This window comes from Chelmon rostratus, chromosome 2 (assembly GCF_017976325.1).
Source record: "Chelmon rostratus isolate fCheRos1 chromosome 2, fCheRos1.pri, whole genome shotgun sequence".
NCBI classification, from domain to species: Eukaryota; Metazoa; Chordata; class Actinopteri; order Chaetodontiformes; family Chaetodontidae; genus Chelmon; species Chelmon rostratus.
The window spans coordinates 8,455,703-8,480,768 of record NC_055659.1 but is presented as its reverse complement, the minus strand read 5'-3'; the positions used below and the strand labels follow the sequence as shown (position 1 = coordinate 8,480,768).

At 39.9% G+C, this 25,066-nt stretch overlaps 1 protein-coding gene across 1 annotated transcript; it reads right to left on the bottom strand.

Annotated features, from left to right (window-relative positions):
- LOC121618627 (immunoglobulin-like and fibronectin type III domain-containing protein 1) lies at positions 1 to 24,677 on the bottom strand. The gene is made up of 23 exons (XM_041954157.1): positions 24,539 to 24,677; positions 20,669 to 20,754; positions 14,787 to 14,906; positions 13,583 to 13,725; positions 13,101 to 13,200; positions 12,913 to 12,957; positions 11,886 to 11,919; positions 11,596 to 11,779; positions 11,308 to 11,421; positions 11,052 to 11,220; positions 10,647 to 10,919; positions 6,058 to 6,182; positions 5,751 to 5,892; positions 5,263 to 5,556; positions 4,810 to 5,106; positions 4,101 to 4,280; positions 3,856 to 3,984; positions 3,452 to 3,760; positions 2,674 to 2,759; positions 2,391 to 2,583; positions 1,997 to 2,293; positions 682 to 1,008; positions 1 to 571 (listed from the first exon to the last, which is right to left on the bottom strand). The coding sequence occupies exons 2-23, from the start codon at positions 20,715 to 20,717 to the stop codon at positions 567 to 569; spliced, it is 3,615 nt and encodes a 1,204-aa protein (XP_041810091.1). The 5' UTR covers positions 20,718 to 20,754; positions 24,539 to 24,677; the 3' UTR covers positions 1 to 566.
- Between the last annotated feature and the right edge of the window lie 389 nt (positions 24,678 to 25,066).

The following is a 25,066-nucleotide window of genomic DNA, read 5'->3' as shown; positions in this document are numbered from 1 at the left end:
TATAAATTTTTCATTACTTTTCATTTAAGCATTTTTATGTCAACTCAGTTTCAATTGAGAGAGATTTCAAATCCACCGAAATTACCGAAAAGTTGCAACCAAACATTCACAGTCACTTGAACAGAAACCTGCATCTAAATATTAACTGAAAGGCACAAGCAGATAGTTCCATACGCTTTAGACAAACACCTCAAAATAGCACTTTCACAATCAATAAATCACTGCTACACAGTGCCATGTAGTGTAAATATTTTTGCTCTTAAACATGCATATTCCTACAGTCAAAATATGCGAGATTGCACATGAGTATTTCAAGATTCTATTTTATTGAGCTTGCGCAATTTAACAAACAAAACATGTCTGTGCCATTTTATAGCTAAAGACCTTATTGCTTTGAATGGATGCCAGCCTTTGTAGAATTTGTATCAAATAGTTAACAACCTAAAAGCAAAAACATTCTGCATTTCACAGGGTTTGCTTAACTCTAAAGATACAGTGTCTAAACTACCAGTAACTTGGTTTCTGTTAGGGTTTTAGAGCAATTCTACCATCTTCAGTGTGTTCCTTTATTCTAGAAAAAAAAGACAAAGGCAGAAATTAATTTCAGATTTCAATTAATGTATAACATGCACATCAGTGCATAATTGTTGTGACAGCATCTATAATCAAGTAAAGATTTACCTCTGACTGTCAGTTTAGTGGAGCACTCGGCCCTCCCCAGAGAGTTTTCTGCAGTGACCTTGTATTCCCCGGTGTCTTTGGGTCCAACCCTCAGTATGAGCAGAGAACAGACTCCACAGGTGTTGGAGATGAAGTAGTTAGTGTTGGTATTCAGACTGATGTTATTGCGGAGCCATGTCACATGAGGTGTTGGGTCCCCTTTTATAGCACAGCTCATGTAGCATTCATACCCTTGAGGAGCAGTGTGCATTTTTAGTGGGACAAGGAACTTGGGAGGACACTGAAGATTACAGGCCTTTGTTTCCGGCATGTTCAAAACAAACTTTTCTGCAAGAAAGCACATATGCATTGCAATGAATTAGACTTGTAGTCATGTAACAGGAGAACTTCTTTCAACATTGACTAGTGGTAGTGCTACAGGTACAGTATGACTGGAAATTTTCAGGTACAGTAAATTCTGTCCCTTTTTCTAGACTGTCGTTTCTCATGATGATACAGCAAAAAAACAAAAAAACCCCCAACAACATAGAAATAATCTTCACTTCCTGTTAGGGATGCATGATATATATCTGAAATGTATATTATTTTGTATCATTCCAATAATGAAATTGTAGCTGATAAATAGAGGTGATAATGAATGCTGAAAAAAGTCCATATCAAACATCTCTACTTCCTGTTTCTGTGTATGTGCCAATAGAAAATGTGACCTCCAAATGGTTTGGACTATCAAAATCCTATGGATAGCCGCAAAAAGACATTGAGAGATGCTTAATTTGGTGTGATGATTTGATCAAATTAATTAAAACCCAACCTATTAGGCAGATAAATTGGCTAAATATTGACACACTACAGCAAATTCTTGACACAAGGAGAAATGTGATGATGCAAAAAAGGATTGAGAGTTACAGGCTTAAACAAGGGCTGAGCATTTGACTGGTGGTGAAGTATTGTTGTATTGACCCCAAAATGTGTAATGAGCCATGCACCTGTTTGTGGGCTCTCATAAGGACATGCATTGCACAGAAATAGTTATGAAAGCATCCAGAAACAAATCCAGAAACAATACTGTAAATTGCAACCTTTCAAATTAAATAGTGTAAATTGGTCAGTGCAATCTTTAAATATAAGATGTACAAGGAAAGAAAGTACATAGACAGTTCATATTTGCTTATAGCCCTGGTGCTTTATCGAGGCAGTATGTGGGCAATATGTACATTCTGCCTACGCTAAAGCCTGTGTCGTGGTGGAAAATACAGCTTTCTTCCAATACACATATTGATCGCCTTTTAGACAAACTTGGAAGGCATTTACATACCTTTTTTGCTAGAAATCATCCACTTTGTTGATTCGCAGGGTTTGGAGGAGCCCATGTCATTCTTTGCATAGACTCTGAACTGGTATTCTCTGCCCGGCATTATGTTGCAGGCTGTGAATCTGTTGTTGAAGATGTGATCTGCAACAGTGTGCCATTGTCTTTTATTTGAGTCACGCTTAGTCACCATGTAGTGCAGCCTGTCGTCACGTTTCTCATCTGGAGATGGGGTCCATGAAACGGTCACTGTGCCAGGCACGTTTTCATCAATCTCCACAGGACCAGGTGGCTTGGGCTCATCTAAAGTTCAAATATGAAAGGTTCTTTTTATCTACACTATATGAAATGGGAGAAAATTATTCACACGGTAAGAATATCACTATTTTACCAAACGCACCTGTGACTCTAATTTCTATGCTGAATGTTTCTTGGCCGACAATGTTCTTGACAATGATGCTATAGATTCCAGTATCTGAGCGCTCAGAGGAAGGAATCAGAAGCTGGGAGGTGCCCTCTGTGTTGCTGATGGTCACCTTTTTAGACACTGGCCCTCCATCTTTCTGCCAGATGATGTCAGGCCAAGGAGAGGCCTACAAACAACAGGAAAATATAATTGTGTCAGATTTGTTAGCAGGCTAAATGAGATCTCTAGAAGTCATTTTAAGTGCTTCCTAAATTACCTCAAAGTTAATGTTGAATCGTGCAGAATTTCCTGCTCTCACCACCATGAAACTCTTGATTTTGGCATCCGTGAATCGTGGTCTCACTGAGTGGAAATTGGGGTGAAAGTTAGTCAGTAATTGTAATGTCGAGGGTAGGGTAAACCAGAAAAATCACAAGATTCCACTGCGAAACTACAAATACCTAGTCATACTCCAATATACAATACTGGATATTGAGATTTTTTTGGAGCATACAAAAACATGGTATCTTTCGCAGATGTACATATCGTATCCCGGCTGCATAGCATTCTCAACTTGGGTCACTTGATACTCAGTGAAACAAAACATATAATGATAGATGAATTTTGATGTTGATCTAAAAGTCGTGCTTGCTGCGCAGATCTTCCATTACTGGTGATAAGACTGAGCAACCAATAGGCCTTACTTCCAGAAACCCAGTTCATCACTGTTTAATCATAATTGTTTAACCAGGGTTTGGTGATCCAGATCAAGGTAACTCTAATTAGGGTTTGTCAAGTATCTGTTAATTTCTTTATGTTAGCTAAAGACAGGATTTTCACGATAAGGTCTGCTTTTCTTTGACTCCCTACATCTATTATCTGAAGCACATCAGTTTAAAAATTCATATTTTTTTTTCCAAGTTAAGCTAATTGATTTTGTAATAATAGATTATATGGTCAAACATTCATGTGGTCTTTAACAATTAAGTATTGCAACAGTGGATGGACCTGTAACCACAATACTAAATATAACTGTTTGCAGTGTATTTTCTTACCAGGAGGGGGCATAGCGAGGATGTAATTATCCAGCTCCTGTGACTCTCCCTCTCCTCCATCATTAGTGGCTATGACTCTCACCCAGTACATGGCCATTGACTTCAAGCCTTTCACTGTATAGGTAGTCATGGTTATTGCGTTTGAATTGCAGCGATCCCATTCTGTGTTTTCTGCAGGCCTGATCTCCACAAAATATCCTTTAGCTTCATCCTCAACCCCCTCAATGTCCTTGGGTTTGGTCCAAGACAGGGACAGAGTTGTGTAGGTGGAATCTGTCACTTTAAAGTCTATGACTTTACCAGGAGGCTCTGTAACACATGATTCATATTCAGTGCTGCAATTTGTAGGCCGTATGAAGTATTGCTAAAATAATGGAAGATAACATTTCTAAATGTCCACCTACTTTTCGGATCCCTGGCAAACACGAACTCAGATGGCATACTGAATTCACCCGCTCCTGAGTTATTGATTGCTGAGACACGGAATTCGTACTCCATGCCCTCAACCACATCTTTAACTCCAAATCCCTTAGCTGTATAGGAAATGTAGAAATGCAATATAGAAATTAAAGCATTCATGATGCGTTTGTGTTGAAACAGGCTGTCATAACATGATCATCCATAAATGATGTATGAATAATAGAGCAACCTCTGATCATCTCTTCAGGTGGGTTGACAGGACCCCACAGGTTGCTTCCCTTCTTGCGTTTCTCAAGGTTGTATCCCAGAATACTGGTTCCTCCAGTGTCAGCTGGAGGGGACCAGGAGAGGTTGATGCAGTCCTTGAAGGCACTGACAACCTTTGGTGCTGATGGAGGTCCTGGGTACGCTGCATACACAAAAGATTGACATCTGTAAATCGTTTGTCTGCACTGTGGGAGAATTCATCATGATGTTGGAGTTTCAAAGATACCAACCTATTCTTGTTGGTAAGCGAGGACACTAGTTCAGTAACAGTACAATGAGTTCACACAGTTTATTCAGGAAACATGTTTATGGCAGCAACTCCATTCTAAACATCCGGCCTCTTGTGTGGAGCAGTATGTACACAGGCAGAGGGGGGGTTAGATAAGCCTGGATGGTGCAACACAACTGAAATGCTACAATAATGTCCTCCAACTCTCTGATTCTCTATTCAGGTCAACACTGTCAAGGCGATTTGCTGTCAGTTAATGGTACAAATTTATGTGATCACCAAAGTTGATGTAAGCGCTCCATGTGATTTTCTTTGCTTCACAGCAGTTCCATTTTAATTCATTTGGCTCCAAAATAAGAAAATCATTTTACGCGCTGGTGTGACCAGCCTTTACTAAAAAGTGTTATTTCTAAGATAACAGTTTCATAATATCTGAATTTACCTTTTGTACCAGCTTGAATGTCCTCTGTTTCCATCAGCTCACTGGTGCCCATTTCGGTCTCCACTCTCATGCGATAGCAGTACCTCCTGCCGTGGTCAACATCAGAGTCCCTGTATTGGGCCTCTGGACCAATTGGCCCCACCTTCTTCCATGTGTTTCGGCCAACTTGTTGTCGTTCAAGGATATAGTTGTTTATCTTACAACCACCGCTGTCTTTTGGGGGCCTCCACTTAAATTCAATTACAGAGGAGGAGGCTTCAACAATCTCCAGAGGTCCCATTGGAGGAGTGGGTTTATCTGTTAAAAACAAAGCCGTTTATAGAATAGTCATATGTACTGAACACGCCACCTCAAGGCTAGCCAAACAAATTAGTAAGACAGGTAATTTGTAGGCTCTTTAGTGTATAAGTGCATGCAAAATATTTTCTAAAAACATTTGTATACTGTACATACCCAGTACAACCAGCTGGCTGAAGGCTTCAACAGTGCCAAACTCATTTTTGAGTTTTATCTTGATTTCACCACTGTCCTTGCGCTGCAGCTTGGTTAAAAGCAGACGGCTGCAGCCTTCTGAGGTGTCTAACTTGACATTTGCTTCTTCTGTGAGCTCTTCACCGTCAAGGTACCACTGAACTTTTATAGGGTCTCGTCCAATAAAAGGTACTTTGAAGACAGCTTTGTGCCCTTTTTTCACTGTCACAGGGGTTTTAAATGCCTCCAGTTCCTCGGTATCAAATCTCGGTGGATCTACAATGATTGGCAAAACAATACAGACAAATGTTTTAAGCAGCCTCATGCTATCTAGTGTATATATCTATGTACTTTAGATGAACTTTAGAGTACTATGCATATTCTTTGTACACATATATGTATACTCTATGTAGTTCTCTTTAAAATCTATGTTCATCTTTAAGTAATATCTGCAAGGAAAATGTTTTTACCTTCAACAACAATCAAAGCCTCTGTCTTCCGCCCATCTGCTTCAAATTTATATGTTCCAGCAAATTCCTCTGTGACTTTATGAATTTTCAACTTATGGAAACTTCCTTCCTTTGAAATGGTTATACCCTCAGATGATTGAATCTGGAAAAAACAAACAAACATATTTTTGTAAAGCAATAAATATAAAGTTCATCTGAGGCTCCAGGTATGCAAACATGAAAATACCTATTCCTATTTAGCTATACTTCTGCAATAACATCCAAGCCTATATGTTGCACAGTGACCACATTTAGACCCTTTGCTTACCTCATTTCCATCTTTGTACCAGATTCCCTGACAGTCTTCACTGCTCAGTTTACATTCCAGCTCTGCTGCTTCTCCAACTATGGCTTTGCAGTCAGAAAGCCCAGCATGAAAGTGAACTCCTGGGTCTGAGGATTTATCAACCAGTAAGTTAGTGAACGCACATGGCCAACAGCTGACATCTGCAAAGATGTTCTTTCATTGTTTCAGGTGTCTGTAATTGTAGAAATACAATTACAATGAATTCAAGCATCCATGTCTGGATGTGTACGCACTTACCTTGCTTTTTAAACAGTCAAACATAAAAATGTTTCTTTCTGCATTTCTGTTGATATCATGTATTTTATAACATTTGATTAAAAAAATACATGTTGAAATGCAACTTTAATGTCAGAATATATTTGAAGAGTCTGTAGGAATGTAAGAAGAGAGCATTTTGCATGAATTTGAAAGTTGATGAAGATATCTTCTCTTCTTAACATGTGGCTGAATTCTCTTGTTTGTCTTCAACTTTAAAACTCGTGGACTTGGCTTGGCACAGCTCGTAAGAACAGCATCACTGAGGCGTTCACTTGTCTGTTTGATCTGAAATTCAGTCTTCAGTGTGCAGAAATTGATTTAGAGCATGGTCACCCTCCAACGTCAGATTGACTTGTCTTCTGTCTTCAAATTATGGAAGAGTGCAGCTACACACAAGCGGTGCAGCCATTGTGTCAAGAACCCGATCATGATCTCATGTTGCTCATTTAAATAATTAACCTCAAAGCACCGACTCATCCTGAAGTAACATTAAAAAAGGCAAGCATGATTGTTAACAGAAAGCACAGGTGCATTTAAACATTACACACACACACACACACGCACTCATACATGAGAGACGGAGGTGGACACTGAACAATAAATTCCCTGCTGATATCCAACCTGTATGGGTTATAGAAATTAAATTATATAACCACTGCTGTTATATTGTCTAAAGCATAAAACTAAAGTATGTTTTGATTCATTTCACTGTCGTGGCAACTGAAGAAATCATGATAATGTGTGCTATTGACAAAAACCATTAGTGCATCAAATGTGATTAGCTTTTCTTAAAGGCACTCTCAAGGTTAAACCCACTCTTGCTGATCTCTGATCATTCTAAAAGGCCTTTTAACCAATTAGAGATCAAGTGAAGCATTCTACTCAGTGGTCACACACTTTTTATGTTATCTCTTAAATCACTGCAAAAGTCATCTGCTCATCAAATGACTTTCGCTCAGTGATAGTGCTTCCCATGCAGCAATTAATGCAGCGCCAGTAATCTTACCACTAACTGTCTCCGCGATCAATGGGCCTTGCCGTGCACGGCTTGAGCGCTTGCCAGCTGCTGCTGGCTCACCACCATCTGCACCCTCACCATTTTCAGCAGATTCCTCACTGCCGGCCGTTGGCCCAGTGCCATTATCACCACTGGCACCACTGGCTTCTGTGTTTTTTGCTTTTCAGTTTGAGGGGATATCATCTTAATTACCATCAATCCAATGTTTCTCATTTGATGTTGGATATGCCTTACAGTAACATTCATGAAAACAGCAACAAAAACAATTGAAATGTCAACAAGGAGCATTAAAACATCAGCAGCAACAACAGGAATAACAAACATTAACTTCAATGCAGAAGAAGAGGGTGGCGGAAAAGATGATCTCCAACTCGCTGTTCAAGATGTGTTCCATAATGGTCATGTGACATGACTTAGTTAATGTAAAGGCTTTTGTCGATTATTTTTCTTTTTGCAGTTCAGACTATTTTTGTATGAAGCATCATGTTGGTCAGTGGTGGAAAAATTACTCAGATCTTTTATTTAACTAAAGCGAATAATACCATAGTGTAGAAATACCTTGTTATAAGTAAAATTACAAAAGTATTAGCATTTGTATTTACAGTACAAACAGTAAAAGTACTCATTATGTAGAATGACCCACTTCAGAATAAACTGTTATTTGATTATAATTAAGTAATTTAAGTTATCAAATAAATGTAGTGGTTACAATATTTGCCTCTGAAATGTGGTGGAGTAGAAGTAGGAAGTACTTGTACCTTGAAAGTACAGCACTTAAATTAAATGAACTGAGTTGCTTTCCACCACTGTGTTGTATGGATACATAGTTTACCACAAGTAGTAATACCAGTGATAAAAGTGCTGATACTTTAATTTCTGCAACTCAAAAATATCAAACATCAAAATCTGCTATCAATTTCTCATGTTCCCAATTTCTTAATATCTGTTGGTAATTCAACTTTTCCCCTTTTTCCCCCTCTAACGCAACAAACTACATGAAGGAATTCATAACAACGCAAAGACAAACATGTCTACAAACGTTAAAGCACACATATCACGCACGAAGCACAAATATAGAACACGACTATATTTAGGTAAAGGATTAGATTGAAGAGAATGCAGAATTTAGCATAGCATGTGCTATATTGCTTTCTGCTTCTAAGAAGAGGCATAAAAACAAACAAAGACAGACATTAAAAATGTTTTATTAATCAAAGTTTGCTAATTAATTAACTATCTGCTAAATTTAGCAGATAGTTAATAAGTTAATACATAGAGCCTATGGTTTTCCTTTGTGTTTGGACTGAAAACCATGTAAGCAATAAAGTGAAAACTAAAACAAATGAAAACTAAACTGTGCTGCACTTTTTACTGTAGGCTTTAAACCTGTTGCCTCTGAACCCTAAACACACACATCAGTCTTACGCATCCTGGATAAAGCAAGTTCTGGCACCGACACTTCACAAGATCTTTCTGAAATATTGTGTTTTTGTACACAAACATGGACGTTTTAGCCAGCTGTTCGACCAGCAAAGCGCTGAGCTTTGTAAAGTGTCAGTGGTTTAATTCGGTCAGTGCTATATACAATGGTATTGTTAATTCAGCTGCATCTAAGTTAGGATTTCCTACACTTGTGTAGGAAATGTCAAAGTCATTTTCATTCCCAAATGACTTTAAAAGTCAGTATATTGTCTGCAACATGCAACCTCTGACATCTCTTACCAACAACAGCTTCTTCAACCTCCACATTTTTCTTTTTGGGCCGTTTTCCTTTTTTCACAGATTTTTCACCTTGTTGATTTGTGGTTTCCTCATCATTATTATCTCCTATTAGTGATAATACATAGCAGCTTATAGAGAATGTCACACAAATCTAAATGTAATCATTTACTATCAATATATTAATGTTGACCAAATGATGATGATTTGACTCTGCCTGACATAAATGTCGTATACGTACCAGCACTCTGTCTGCACTCAAAATCACCATCAGTTCCGTATTTGAAAAATTTGGTTTAAAAACTCGTCATAAAAGTATTGTTCTTCTAATGATTAAAGATATGTTTAAGGGTTAATAGATTAATAGACTTTCATAATGAATCTGAACTTTCATGGAAAAGACAAACAGTAACATAATGAAAATTAAGGGAATTATAAAATGTAGACAGGAGACTAAACGTCAAAATACCAATACTTTCTCTTGCTATAATACATAGAATATAATAATATGATAAACATATTGCATTATTAATCAATTTCTTACCGATTACTGTGTCTGGAACAAGTGGGCCGACTCTCACACGTTTCCTGCGTTTCCCTCCTGCTCCACCACCTTCTCCACCTCCTTCTCCTCCCTCTCCACCTTCTCCTCCCTCTCCTCCTCCTCCTGCTCCCTCTCCTCCTCCCTCTCCTTCAAATTCTTCGTCAGAATCTTCGAACGAATCGTCTTCGTAATCTCCCTCAAAGTCTTCTCCCACACCTTCACCTTCGCCTTCACCAGCTTGGCCCCCGGCTCCGCCTCTAGCTCCTGCTCCAGCTCTGCCTCTAGCTCCAGCTCCAGCTCCAGCTCCAGCTCCACCTTGAGCACCAGCTCCACTCCCATCTTCTCCCCCACCTTCACCACCTGCACCACCACCAGCACCAGCTCCAGTGCCTTTACCAGCACCTACGCCTTTGCCACCATCAGTTCCATCACCCCCAGCACCTCCGGCACCGTCCGCAGCAGAGCCTGCACCACCAGCCTCACCACCAGCCTCACCACCAGCTGCACCACCAGCTGCACCACCAGCTGCACCAGCTTTCTTGGATTTCCTTGCAGCTCCGTCCTTGCCAGCTGCTGCCCTCTTTGACCTCGCTGCAGCCTTAGCTGCTGCTTTGGCTTCAGCCGCTGCCTTTTTAGCTGCTTCAGCCTCTTCTCGAGCAACAGCGTCTGCAGCTTCTCTCTCTGCTTGCGCCTTCTTGGCAAGTTCAAGTTTTTCTTCCATTTCTTTCTGGTATTTTTCCTGCTGTTCCTTAGCAATTTTCATCAGGTCTTCATCATTACCGCCTCCAGCCATAGTAGTTTTGCGAGCTGCCTTCTTGCCCTTGCTGGCAGGATCTTTATCAGCTACAAAAGATAATATATCAAATGTCTTTTTTTGATTTTTAGCAGAATAAACGTAGAATTTAACTGTTATTTGGTATCAGAGGAAAGTATGTGCAAGATATTCCATATTTATGCATGCAACTGAATAATCAACAAAGATTTTTTTAAAAAGTAGAAGAATTTTCTCACCTTCAACTACAAGCCAGGCATTGCAGGATTTGATTCCTGCCACAGCAGCGTAGATACCGGCGTCCAAAGGCATACAGTCCCGCACAATCAACTTGTGGATGAGCTTATCTTCAGATACAGTAATTTCATGTTTCTCACCATTTGACAGCGGAGCGCTTTTGCCAAACCATTTTATCTCACTCATAGGTGCCGTCAGGACACATTGAAAGAGGGCGTCCTGTCTTTCTTCTGCCTTCACCTCTTGTAGTTTAACAGCAAAGTCAACTTGAGGTACTGCATGGTTACAGAAAGACATCCAAAAGAAAAAAAAAACAAGCAGAGAGAGACCATTTAATAAATCCATGTATCCCATTTCCATTTTTAAAACTACTTTTTCTGCACAGGCTCACTAGTCAGAGGAGGTACCTTTAAAATCTGTGGAGAAAACGTTGACGCCCTCAACATCCACTGAGTAGAGTCCAGCATCATTTGAACCCAGTTTTTTAATTGTGAAGACGTATTTCTTGCCGACTTGTTTCAAACTATGCTTCTTCTCCTCACCGTCTTCTTCGGTGAATGGAACCATGACGCCATCCTGCAGAATTTAGGGACGTGTTAACACTTTGATGACTGTTAAAAAAATGCAGCAAGACAACACTGGAGTTATTAGCTTATGCCTCACCTTATAAAGGAAAACTTTGCTGCTAGGATCCTTGAGGTCCATGTCCAACTCAATTGTTGCGCAGTCGCTATCATTGACCTCAATGTGTTTCAGTGCACTGATTTGTGTAACAAACTACAGTAGAAATAAAGAGATTAAAAAATTATGAAAAATATTGAATGAGTCTGTCAATACAGTCTAAGAGAAACACACAACAACAAACAAGCTACTAAGACAACAAGTGACCTTTAAAGAGCTGTTAAAACAGTTGTCAGACATGCTTGAATTAAAGGATCAAAAGGCCTCTACCTCTGCAATCTCCTCCTCTCTCTCTTTCTTCATTTCATTGAGTTTCTTCAGCATGCCGCGAAAGTCTGTGATACCGTACTCCACACAGATTTGCTCGTAGTCTTTCTTATCTGCACTAAGGAGAATTTCCCAGACCTTCTCCTCTGCATCCATTGGTTTTTCCTCGCGTGTTCCATCGGCATTACTGTCGAGTGAGAAATTTCATGACGTCTCACACACTACTGTCAGAGAAAAATCATTGCAGGACGTAAAAAAAAATAGCATAAAAATATAAAGTAAATTCCACTCACCGTTTTTTAAGTTTTTTCCTCAACTCTGTTACATCTGGGGAACAACAACAAAACACGTCGGTCCATCACTGAATATACAGTATATGTCATGCCTTTTTTATTCAAAAGGAGCAGGCTCAATTGAACTTTATTGACAGTCTACATGTAATATGTTTTCTTTGTAATAAAATAAAACAGTGTTTTCAGCTTGATGGCTAGCAGAGGAGTGTCCAGTCCTAACTAATTGGCACCCCGCAGACTATCCCTGTGTGCCCCTGTGTGCTCCTCACACCCATTATCTGAATGATCAAACATCACACTCTGCTGTCTCCTCAACAATGCTCAGGCCACTGGAAAAACTGACCCGGGCTTTCTAATCTCTGTCCAAAAGTCCCTTTGATATTTTTTTGAGCAAAAGGAAGCTATAACAAAAATAAAGGCGATTGATCACCGTCCAGATAGGTGGAACTGAGCACTTTGCATTGGGTTTATACAGCCTGACAGGGTTCTGGTAGCTGATGTTCACATTTCTCATACAGTTTCTGAGAGTAATATGTCAAGTGTCAGCGCACAGTGGCACTGCGCTGATGTGACAGATGCACCATGACGGGCAGATTTTTGCCAATAATTCCAATTAATGAATAAGATGTCATGTTGGTATGAAAATAAATGGGGCAGGATGTAGCACAGAGAAACTGAGCTGCTGCGTCATTCCAAGTATTGATAACCTAGATGAAAACAAGCAACCTCTATTTATCTTTGTACACAGCTGGTTGCCCAATCCCCTATCATCCTTCTCTTTGGGAAAAAAATGTGAAAAATGTGTTTTTAATTGCAGTGCTAGTTTGTCTGCTTAGTGCTGTCTGTGTCTGACACCAAGCACGGTTTATATAAGCTCTCTTTTTGTGATAGGCCTTAAAATAGTGAGCTTTGGCATAACAGCTAACAAACACAAACTGCCTTCCTTAAAAAAGCATCTATATATATCTAAAAATTGCATACCTCTTCAGTTAAAACTTAAAAGATCAAAATGTATTCAGCACCTCACCTTCTCCTTGTGTCTTTTTGAGTTCTTTGCTCTTGGAGAATCCAACTGTAAACAGACAATCACCTTAATATTCATTATCTGTTTGCATAATTCAGTACAAATATGCCAAGTTATTAAGAGGACATATTATGCAATGTCCATCTTACACACTTGTGACACAGTGATTCAAACAAGAATAAGGATCCTACCCGCAATAACGTTCAAGACAACAGTGCAAACAGCTCTTCCATACTGATTTGCTGCAAAACACTTGTAGGTGTCAGCATCCTCTGGGGTGACTTTTGGAAACTAACAAAATGCAAGCACAGAGTTAATGGCATATCTGTTACCATTGAAAGCAGTTTGAGTCTTAAGGCATGGTCACATTTCGTTTCCAGTCTTCACTTCTGTTGAAGGCTGAACGGCGGACAAATTCAACCGTGTTTCCTTTTTTACCGTGATCTCCAGCCTCCGGCTCTGCTCCAGTGGAGTTCGCCTTTGTTCAGATTTGACCGAACGGATTCGCTCACTCTCGTCCATCATGGCGGTCATTAATATTTATGCGACATCACTTTTTTCGGGGGGCCAGTGAGGGTAACTTTCATTGCACAGAAATGTAATGTGACCATAGCTTAAGGGTTTGTTGCAGATTGTCATCGTTCGTACCACAAATGCTACAGGAAAAGCTTACCTCGATGGTATGTTCTTGAGAAGCCTCATCGTACTTCTGCTGGCACATGTCAGGGTGAAAATGTATTTCTCCGTTTGCTCTGCTCCATGTTACTGTAGGTGTTGGGGTGCCCACTACTTTCGCTTTAAAGACTGCAAATTTACCTGGAATGGGATAAAATGAAGATTTCCTTATTAGTGACAATTTGGTCTTTGCTAGATTTTCAGTGAAGATGACTTTGCTGTAGATACATTCAGGAACATCTTCAAACTTCACTTACATGGAAATAATTTCTAGTTGGATTTTTATGTTTGGTACAGTACGGTGAGATGCTGTCTAACATGAGTCATAATTTGCAAGTTTGTGCACCAGTTCTCACATGTAACAGCACATGATTCAGCTCTAGTCAAGGAGTGTCATCTCATCACGAAAACCTGAAATGATTGTTTCTATTAATAGAAGCAATCATGTCAGTGTTCGGAAAGATTTTCAGCTTCATGATAAGCTGTGTGAGTGTGCACAAAATTTCAAAAGCAAGATGAAGGTGAAATGAGCCTCTGAGGCCTCACCACAAACCTTGTTCCTGTTCCCCATGTCAAACTCTGAGAAATCTGTTAATTCCCCCTAAATAATATGAATTAGGTATTCTCAACATGGTCAGTGTGGTAGGGAAGACTGCTCATCTCTCCTTAAGTCTGCAGGCAGTGTTGCCAGACTGTGTCCATAATTGCCAAGATCCGCTCAAATTGTTCAAGAAAATGGCCAAATTATGTCTATAATAAATCCGACTATGATTAATAAAATAATGTAAATGATAAAATGAATTCAGAAACAATAGCAACTGTATTGTGGCTCATCAAAATAATGTGACATAATAATAAAACAATTTTTCACGCAAAAATGCTACAGCTTCTGTGTTTATAGGGTAACCTGCAGGTGGTTGCAGGGTAATGGTGGTAATGCATATCTCCCCTCAGCAGAATGAAAGAATTAGCATCCCAAATCCCGCTCACCCACTCAAGCCCATTTCACCCTGCACAATGCAACCCAAACCGCCTGGTCTGGCAACACTGTCTACAGGTTGCTCATTGCCATTTGTGATTCAGGTCAAGGTATTCTTTTACTGTCCAGCAAACATTGATCAAGTATTGTGATGGAAGAGTGAAACACAATATTTTTTTCATTGAAGACAGGCTTGAGTCTATCCCTCAGGGACGTCACTTACCCTCTTGAATGGTCAGAGCAATGGGTTTGCGGGTGAAATCTGGATGGGACATTCCCTCTGGAAGCTCCTCTATGAACTGTGTTATCATGACACCGGGCACTTTCGACTTCTTCTTGATGCCTGATCAAATAAAACAAATATCGACAATTAGACAGGCTTAGTAAATAGAGGGGACAAGTTAGAGATACAGTATATTAATCGGAGCATGAGAATGTTAATGACTTATTTTAAGGAGCCACCTCTACAAACCTGTGAACTGAATTATACATTATTATTACTTGAGAAAAAAAAGGCTTACTAAGGCTGTATTCAGATTTAGTTTAAAAGCGGATAATAAACACAAATCTGAATGCTAGAAAAATTAGCCAGTAAACATTTGGCAGTGTAACCTCTCTCATGATGTTCATGTCGAGCGTTTATCTGAAGAGAACGACATGTTTTGGACAAAAAAGCCATAATAGTGGATCAAACTTTTCAAGACTTCTATAGCTAAGAAAGTACATAATAACTACAATTAAATACTTATATAAACCTAATCCTCTTTATTCTTTCCTGTTTCAAGATCATCTAGCATTTTCCATAGAAGCTGAGTCATGTTAACAGAGATAACACAAGTAATTGCAGTTGTCAAAAGTTCCAGAAGAACCAAATTAGCATGACTCTCTCTGCCACCTTAAATCTGACCCTGCCAGAAGTTTGTTGCACTTGTTCTCGTATTTTGCAAGACTCGATTGCTCTTTTCGCAAGAGCAGAACGCAAGTGAGTTAATTTCCATCCCCGCCCCTCCTGTGTGCTGGCATGTTGTTCTGACACTACACCCTCACAACATGGAGCTCTCACACTGGATTAAGAGCGTGCTGTAAGATCAGCAGTAAGGTCAACAGTCAGAAACCTGTCTAATTTATGCATCAAGACAATTTCACAAAGTATAAAAACATTTTTAAAGCAACTTTGCCAAAGATGACAGAGCTAAGTTTTCTGTAATAATGTACTTTTGACTCTCTCTCATCATGAGCCTCCTGATATTAGTAGTGAGTGTTTAATCCTGATGTAAACATGCACCCCCAATGACTTCATTTATGTAAGTAGCAGGTTTAATAAACTCATAGTCTGTGCCATAAAAAGTTCAGTATTCTTGCCATAAACATCAATGTTTATGTCATGTTGAAAACGTGAGTGGTTAATATTAATCAGAATATGCCATAGTTCATATTTAACTGTAGGATAGATCTAATGTTCCTCTCTGGCTATGTGTAACATAGCTGTAGCAGCTTGTCAGCTGTTGATTTCAGACTAAATGTTTTTCTTCATCCACAGATTCACATGTCAATCAAATTACTGGTTCATTTTGTGTGTCCACACAAGGGTGTGTCTACTCTACATTAAGTTTCATATATTCAGTGTACACCTCATCTGTTGTAAATGGACAGTTCCAAGCTTAGTGAGGACTTGTGCTAAATAATAGTGGTATTGTTTTGTGGTAGTGCAGTTGTTTGACTTGATTATATTTGGATGAGGCTGAATAAATCCATTAAGATTGATTAACAGGAGATGTGCCGTGTACCATTTATAGATTACACACAGTCATGAAGGTTGACATTTGTAATTTATGAAAGCCCCTATGTTTGTATTTGAATTATACAGTACATATTCTTAATTCTAGCACAGTTCAGTCTAAATAATGAGCACTCAAAAGAGGGAAAACTGTTTGTGTGGCGGATAAAAAAAGCACTGTCCTTGGCAATTTCTAGAGGGCCACAGGGTACAAATTATCTGAGTCCATCTCAGCTCACTTTTTTAGGTATTTATTACTCTTGTCTTTCGAATTGGACATTTATGCAGGTTTAAGCACTTTTCTGGAGTCCCAGAAACCCATAGAGAACCAATATGGACTAACCCACAGCATCTCGAGGGGGGCATCACTGAATGCTGATCACAGGGGTTCAGCTGGTCCAGGGATCCCTGGTCTTTAATTATGTTCTCTTGACATGAAAGACCTGTAACGGGCAGAATACCAACTATATAATATATGGTTTAAGTAAGGAGAAATGAGCAGGGTGCCCCAGCATTTTGCAGACTGAAGCGCATAGGAGGTAAATTGCTTGCAGCAGGTGCTACAGAACAGTATGTACTGCATGTGTAGCAGAGCACTGAAAACATTACAGAAGTTTTACTGCTGTTAACAAGCAGAAATTTCACACTGTGGAATCGTGAGGATGATGCGGACATCATTAAAAGCAATGTGTTTGCATGGAAATATTGATCAGCCTATTAATGTAGAACAGCAATTAAAGCTGTATGTGTAAGCCAGGCATTGATTTCATGGGTCAAAAAGTATTTGACGGATTATAATTCGCATAAATTTGGAACGGAGAGATTTGTAAGGATCCTGTCATTCCTGAACAGATTTAACATACTTTCTTCATAAATGACGTGTTCAGTGTTGATGTGTCTTTATGTAGTAGTCATATCAGATCCGCACTTGCAAACAGCACCAGACTCATCATGCTGTATCTTATTTTTCAAGAGACCTGGACAGCTGTCGGAAGGATTAGCATGTGCACGGCCTGCAGTCACTACAAAGCTGAAGGTTTTTCATTCAGCCTTTGTCTGAAATGCCTGTGGCTGCAAATAACCTGACATCTCTTATCGCGTTCTGAATACAGTTGCACTGGAGGAGTGATTGTTCTCTTTAAGTTCTTTACCGAACTAAATTGTTGCTGTTTTTAATGTCCCTGCTTTGTTTTCGAGCCATGTTCCTAAATTATTTTTTTGATTTTGCTTGCACATCACGTTTAATGTGCTCCTTTGTTGTAGCTGAGCTTCACGAGGATGAACTGTTACCAGAAAAAGCATTTCTTCAAAAGCTGTGAGTGAGATCTCACACTTCATCAGAAATGAAAGCAGAGTATAGAAAGTGTTTCCAGTCCTCTCTTTCTTGTTATTCATTCATTCATTTTATAATTAGTACTGTACAGGTGCTTGAATGCACCACATGTACAGTATTTTGTCTCCTAGCATTGCACAGTGTTGACCACAAAGCTGCACAGAGCTGGAACAAGCTAACAGAAGGTAATACAGTTTTCGAACTACTTTTAAAACCAAAGTATTTACACTCTGCACTTGAGTGCTGCACTTTCATCTATTTATTGCTGTGTGCTTTCATCTTTTTAATTTCTTTTAGCTTTTTAAATTTGTGGGGTTTTTTTTCTTATTACACATCTTTTGTGGCTTAAAAAGCACCTTGAATTGCTTTTGTATATGAAAGGCGCTTTGTAAGTACACCTGGCCCGCCTGGCCAAATAAATAAATGAACAAATGAATGAATGAACGATAAAGAGAACATTCAGAAAGCTTTTCAGAACCTGCTGACTCACCATCACCTTCCCACTGTTGTTGTGTGATGTTGTGTTTATTCTCCTCACTGCAGCTTTAGCCAGTTCCCTTTGTTTGCTGTTAGGACTTTGCAGTTAACTTTACTGGGTTTTTTTGCCGCTCAGCTTTTCCAATTTGTAGTTGGAAAGCAGAAAACTAATGCTGAACTTTTTTTCATTTGTTTATGCCCCAGTGCAATTAGATTCTGTCTGTCTCCATTAGTCACAGTTCATCACGCTTGAGATTTACTCCCAAGTTTTCTTCTTCTTTTAGATGTGAACTAATAGCTGGTTGGCTTGCATTTATAATTTCCTTATTTTACTTCATGGCCATGTTAACAGAGGAAGACAAGTGCCTTCTGTGAGTTGATACCTTGGAGAATTGTGTGCTTGTGTTGCCCCCAAATTCCCTCAGAGTCATTGTCACAGAAAAATGAGGAATCAAAAGATGTCGGGAGTTGGGTGAAGCTTAAGAGCTGCCAGAGGTCATGGGTGTTATTCCAGTTGACCTCAATGTTCTGTGTTAACTTGACAGCACATGGTCCTCTCAGACCTGCTTTGAACTGCTAGGATCATAGAAAATGCAATTTCATATCTGTGACAGTCCCGGCCGTCACAGTGAAGCCAAGGATAACACATGGGTCAGGCAGGAAAAGGCCGAAAATCTCCAGGGAATGCAGAAAGGGTCACTTAAGAGGGTGACTTAGTTGCTGTTGGTGTTCATTGTGTAAAAATACAGCCTCAGATATGATTTACTTGTAGTCTTTCTCTTCATACCAAATTCATGCTGTTTGCAGTTAATGATTTTAACCCAAACTTTCAGTTTAAATATGTTTAAGACTGAAGATTTGCTAGATTTTCAGGAGAGATCATGCCACTCCTTGAGGACGTCCCTGTAGAGCAAGTTCACTTATTGAGACTGAACTGTGCCAGCCTAATGTACAGGACTGACTAGCATGTGGACCTGAGTTTAAAAGGTGGCTTTTTTCCTTTAAATTACAAGCCGAAGTAGACACATGAAAATCAACCGCAGTGCCTTCGAGCAGCAGCCTCGAGCTAGTGTTCATATGAAGGATGTTGAGAATGTCACAATGAAATGCATCCGTTGTGACACTGAAAGTTGAATCATCCGTTTCGGATGACGCCTTTCAAGGGGTGATGAAGACCACATCATACATGCAACTCACCCAACATGGAGTCATGCATTTACAGAAGATGAATCGTTTGTGTAATTTGATTTCTTCTCTTCTCGCATACCTTTGTCGTCCGGGTGAACTCCCTCAGAACCGTCGACTTAACGCGCAACGTGACAGCAGGAGAGGGAACAGGACAGGTAAATATTAATCCTGACAAAAGCACCATGGCAGGTTGGAACTTCGACAGGATTATGGACACAATAAACATGAAACACCACAGTATACAGTACAGTTTAACCCAGGAATGGGAAGCACAGACACACACACAGACAAAACTTAGGCAGAACAAAATATTCAGACACACCACCAACAAAAAATGGTTAGTCATAGACAAAATATTATACAGTGTGTTAGCAATATGTTGCTACAGCAGCATGTGAATAGATGTGCTGTACAACTGCTGATTAGACTTAACTCAAAGCTCGCTCAGGCATTTTCTCATGGCTGACATCTCAGGATGATTCCTGCGCAGTGCTTGAGAGAAATTATGTGCAAATATATTCTGGAAAAGCAATTTGTTGGAAATTAATTTAAAATAAGACTTCATTTTGTCTTCTACCAAGCAAGGACACCCCTTTCAATTTCCTCTTCAACCGTGGCAGCGGCTAGCGGCTGTCGCATTGATTCCCCGTGATGATTTTGTTGTTCATCCTTGGAACCGGCAGCTGTATGTTAGTATTGATCTTCAGAATTGCTCGGAATAATGTTGTTGTTTTTGTCACAGCATGCTCTCGTGCAGTGATTACAGCTTATTTGCATCTGTGATCAATAATTTGGCTGGCATCTTCATAATCACGCCTTGGGGAGGAGGAAGTTGATGAATGACGCCACATTCAAACATTCTGCTTGTTTTTTTCAGATAGTAAAAAACATCCTTTGTAAAGTAGCGTGTGGGGGCAGGTCTTTGCTGTTGAGTTTTCATACTGTAGAGTGCAGCGATTCAAGAAAACATTAATATTTTTTGGACTGCCTCCACTCGACAGAAGAAAAAGCTGTGGCTCTTCTCTTCGTTTCCTCCTGGTCGAATACAGCGTTCATCTCGGATCTACAAAAAAAGATGCTTCTTGTAGACACGGACTTCATGTCGTCTTTGATGTGGAAAGCTTCCCAGGTGTCTTCTTGACTTGCAGGTTTTCCTTTTCTTGAATACAGTGACACATGAATCTGCATTTTGTATAGATTAGTTGTGTCAGTCAAATAGATCCAGTTGATCGTCATTCCTCAGATGAGAGGAAATACAGGTGGAGACTGCTGCAACCCCCAACTCCTCTGCTGACCTAACCAGAGAGGGCGTCCATCACCCTGCACTTACCCGCCTGCCCAGCGGCAGTTTGATCGGTCACCTTTGACCTCTTCCACATCTTGGTTTCCTCTCGAGCTCTGGCGATTCAGAAGGCTCTGCGGCAAAATGAAAGAAAAAAAAAACTGAGGACCTCTTTAGCATTGCATACATGCATGGCTCAAAAGCAAATCAGTGATATTGACTGACAGTCTTCGCAGAGCTTGAGGTGTCAGTCTTTTTAACTTCGGGACTGGTTAGCTTTTAGTTGCTCATTCTCTTTCTGAAAATGTAAGCAGATGTCACTCAGAGGTTGTCAGCGATTTATTTATAACTTTTGGAGAGAAATCAGCTGCTCTAAACTGCTCAGATGGTATTCACCAAAGCCCACTGCAGTTACTCTGACCAGTCAGTAAGAGGCAGCAACTGATGTCATTTACAGTTAACTGTTGGCCTTAGCATGGGATGAATACCTATCCCAAGGATCCCTCAGGGGCATGTGTTGATTAAGCAAGGAACTGATTGAAGCCTGAAATAAACCAGTTGAAGAGTTTGGTTTAAAAAGCTGTACACGCTTCCACTGCTACAGCCTGCCAGTTTATTCCCCTGTCGCCCTATCCCAGCTTATTAATATTAAATGATTTATAGTACAAAAAATATATGTTTTCACAGGCTCTATAAAAAAAAACAGCTAAAAGATGCTCTCCACTACAATGTTCACCAGACCTGCAGTTCTCCTTCACATGATTAAAAAACCTTTATTACCTAATGATAAATTACTTAAAAAAAAAAAACTACTTTTTTTTTTTATTTTAGTTCTAAGTCTGAAGGGGAATCTGCTCACCACCAACCTTATTTGGTGAGATTTTTCTTTTAAAATACAAAAATAGTTTTATATTAAAGAAACATCAGGTGGAACACTTATTTGCACTGACTCATATGACGCTTGTTTGTTGCATGAGTCATATCTCTGTTATGAAAGGTCACATGCATCACTATATGCCATCACTATTTTCTGTTCTTGTAAAAATCGACCCAATGACTCAAGTTAAGAGGTTGAAGCCCTCTCATTGGACAGGGACTTATAGTAGGTGTGGTCACGTATGAGCAGATGATATTATTGTCATTCAAACTTTGCAGCTGAACATAGAATTTCAGAGAATATTGTTGACATGAAGGGGTGAGTCCTGTTTGAATTCTGCTTTCAGTGCTCGCTGTGAACGACACTGTGCATTGTGTTTATTTGGATGGTATGATATTAATGATTCTTTGCCCTATTAAATGCCGCCATATTGTACAAACTTCAGTTCAGCCAAAGATGGCTCTAACCAAAATGCTTCTTTTGTGTAAAGCTCAGTCTGCATGAGAAAGTCCTATTGATTGCATGCATCCGTCTACTGTAGTAGCAGCAATAACACCTACTGTAGTGTTTGGCCTGGTTCATTTTTTAGGTGCCCCAGCAGCATATGCACTCAACCTTTTCCAGCTTCTCTAAACCTCTAAACCCCCTGAAAACTTCAAATTTTATGTCTCTCTATTAGATTAAATTTTCATGACTAAATCATCAAAATACTTTGCCAGCTATTATTTATTAAGAAGAGAATAACACTCAAAACTCTTTAAACAAATAAAAAGAATGTCTAAAAGCTGAAGTTTCTATTGGAAACATGAGTCTGGCCTTGTTGAGGTGAGGACTTCTCTATTTTACTTGCACCGTAATTTTGCTGAATACTGAATCTTAAATATTTCACCTCAAATTTTATTTACAGTCTGTCCTGACGTCCCACTGAAAATAAAACCTGCTGTCTTGGAAAGTAAGTGTTTTATTTTTAGTCGTACACATGCTCTGGCATATGTTCGGAGAGGTTCTGGGCTCCAGCAGTGATCTTGGCTCGTGGTGGATCTTGAAAATCAACCACACTACGCTTATGGTAAAAGCAAAACAGCCTGCAATAGGAGACATCTTGGCAGGAGTCCCTTTGCATTAACGGAAACCCACTCCTCTTCCCTCCCGCTGAATGGTTTTGCCATTTTAGCTCATTACATTTGTAGTTTAAGGTTTGGCTGAGGCTCCTGTTCGATTTAAGAAACTCTGACTTGTGGGGGAGGGGACGCTGTCGACAACATGTCAATAGATCCTGAGCATCTTTCCTAGTCGCTGTCTCTGAGATCTTAAAGATTGTTGCCGCAGGCTCCATTAGAGCAAACACTTCTCTTGCTTTAAAAAATAGGAGCCGTGCTTCATAACATCATTACATATAACCAGTACGTAGGCAGGCTGGCTGTCACTGCAGGCAGCATAACAAGTCACCGCATTTAAAATTAGAGACAGGCTATCTGAAATGTTGGGCCACTGTAGCAAAAAGAAAATATATCCGGCTTCTCAGCCCTCAGAGTTTGTCCTCGCCTGCTCATGTCTTTCTTTTATCTTCACTGTTGATATCGCACCAGTTCTGCACATACAGTAAAACAGTATAGATGCATATGTGACATGATGTGTTGTAGTAATATGAAGCGTTTTAATGAAAAAGATCTGTGTGGCGATGGCGTGCTCGTGCAGACAGTTTGATTCAACACTGACATCGACAGAATAATCAGTGATTTTGCCTTTCCTTTGTTGTCCATGCGTGAACAACCCTGTGGTGTTTCACTGTACTTTCATCTCTGCATGCATGTAACACCACGTCCCTTGACATTACTTAAAGTTGATCTCTTCTTGTATTAACGCCGGTGGAGGTATTTAAAGTTTGTTAAAGAGAAATGCTCCACAGCAGACAAACAAGTGTTGCCTAATGTGTCAGTAGTACGTGACATGTCTCAGTGATTCTCAGCCACCCTATGCAGACGAATGCACCACTGACCGCATGCTTTTCAAATGGCATCTGGTAGCTTCTCAAATGTCCCTCACTGCGTTTCTCCATATGTCAGTGACTGCAGCTGAGTATACAACACAGAGAGTGGCTTCAGCGGTGTAGCTCACACAAAACCGGGCCTGTTGACAAGGCCTTTTGGTGTCAAACGAGCGCTAATGGTGCTGTTTCTTCAAATCCACATCCCCGTGGATTTGCTCATTTCTTCTGTTGGCTGACAAGTTGATCTATACATGTTGTTGAAAACATGTAACAAGCTCTAGTGTGTTATGTGTGGCAGTGCGGTTTGATCAGTCTGTGTTTAATCTCCTTCACTTTTTAGTCTCATCTCTGGAATTGATCGTGTCCTTTCAGATCTGTGAAGCGCAACTGAATTGAAGATAACTGCTTTTAAATGTGAGAAACTAGTATAGAAAGAACGACTACTGAGCGAACAGTATCAACTACGCTCCTGTGTGTTTCTTTAATGTACAAAGAAATCCTATTTTCTGCCAAAATACAACCCACACGCTCCATGCAGCTGAGGCTACATATCGATTTAATGCCTCCATCTAAAGTTAGTCATCATCACCCAACAACCTCACAGCTCTGACCTCACTGCTATGATCCAGCTTCCCAGATTTGAAGCTGTGAAATTCAAACTGAGAAGCCTGCATGCCTTACTAAAGTGATTTCATGCGCCAACACCAAATTTGCATGGCCTCCATGTAACTAAATCCTGCACGATGTTTAACGTATATTTCCATTATTAATGTGGTTACATCCTCTGCAATCTGAGCCGCTGAAATTAGATAGCACATCAAATCCTATTTACTGCTGGTCACTTTATTGCTCTTTAAGCATCTTCAACTCTTTGTACAGGAAAACAGAAGCATGTCTGCCTTACATGCATGTACATTTTAGGTTTTTTTTTACTGCTCCTATTTGTGCACCTGCTCTCGAAATGCTGACTTGAAACAGGTCGACTGTAATCCATTTCTCCTCTCTGCTCTCAACATTTTCTCATCCAGCCTTCGTTTCGAGGACCACCTACCTGCTCACAGTCCTCAGTGCTCTCAGCTCTGTTCCCTTTCAGGCAGCAGTCTGGTCACACTGTGCCTTCTCCTAATTTTTTCAATGTAATAGATCCTTCCAGCAGCGTGCAAGTCTGTGCTTGATGCTCCTCTACTGACTAGACCCGGTGACTGCCAAAAGCTGTTTAGGCTTTTTTGTATTTGTGGTGACTCCAAAGACATTGGAGGTTGAGTGGGCGGTGAATCGGGGGGAGGGGGGCAGAGTGAAGGCTGGGTCACGGACCAGGTTGAATACCTCTTAAAAAATCATTTGTTCCCATAAACCAGATGTAATGACAATAATGAAGATCAAGTTTGCTTGTTTACAAGCCCGACATCTAGATGTATCAGAGTTCACAAGTTTAGGTCCTGATTAGGGTTTCTGTGTGCTGGAAGTGTGGTGTCAATGTCAATGTGATTGATTAACTCTTTAAGTTTAATGTCCTGATTTATTTATGTATTCTTTAAGTATTCTTTATGTAAATAAACGTGGCAATATGTTGCTTTTG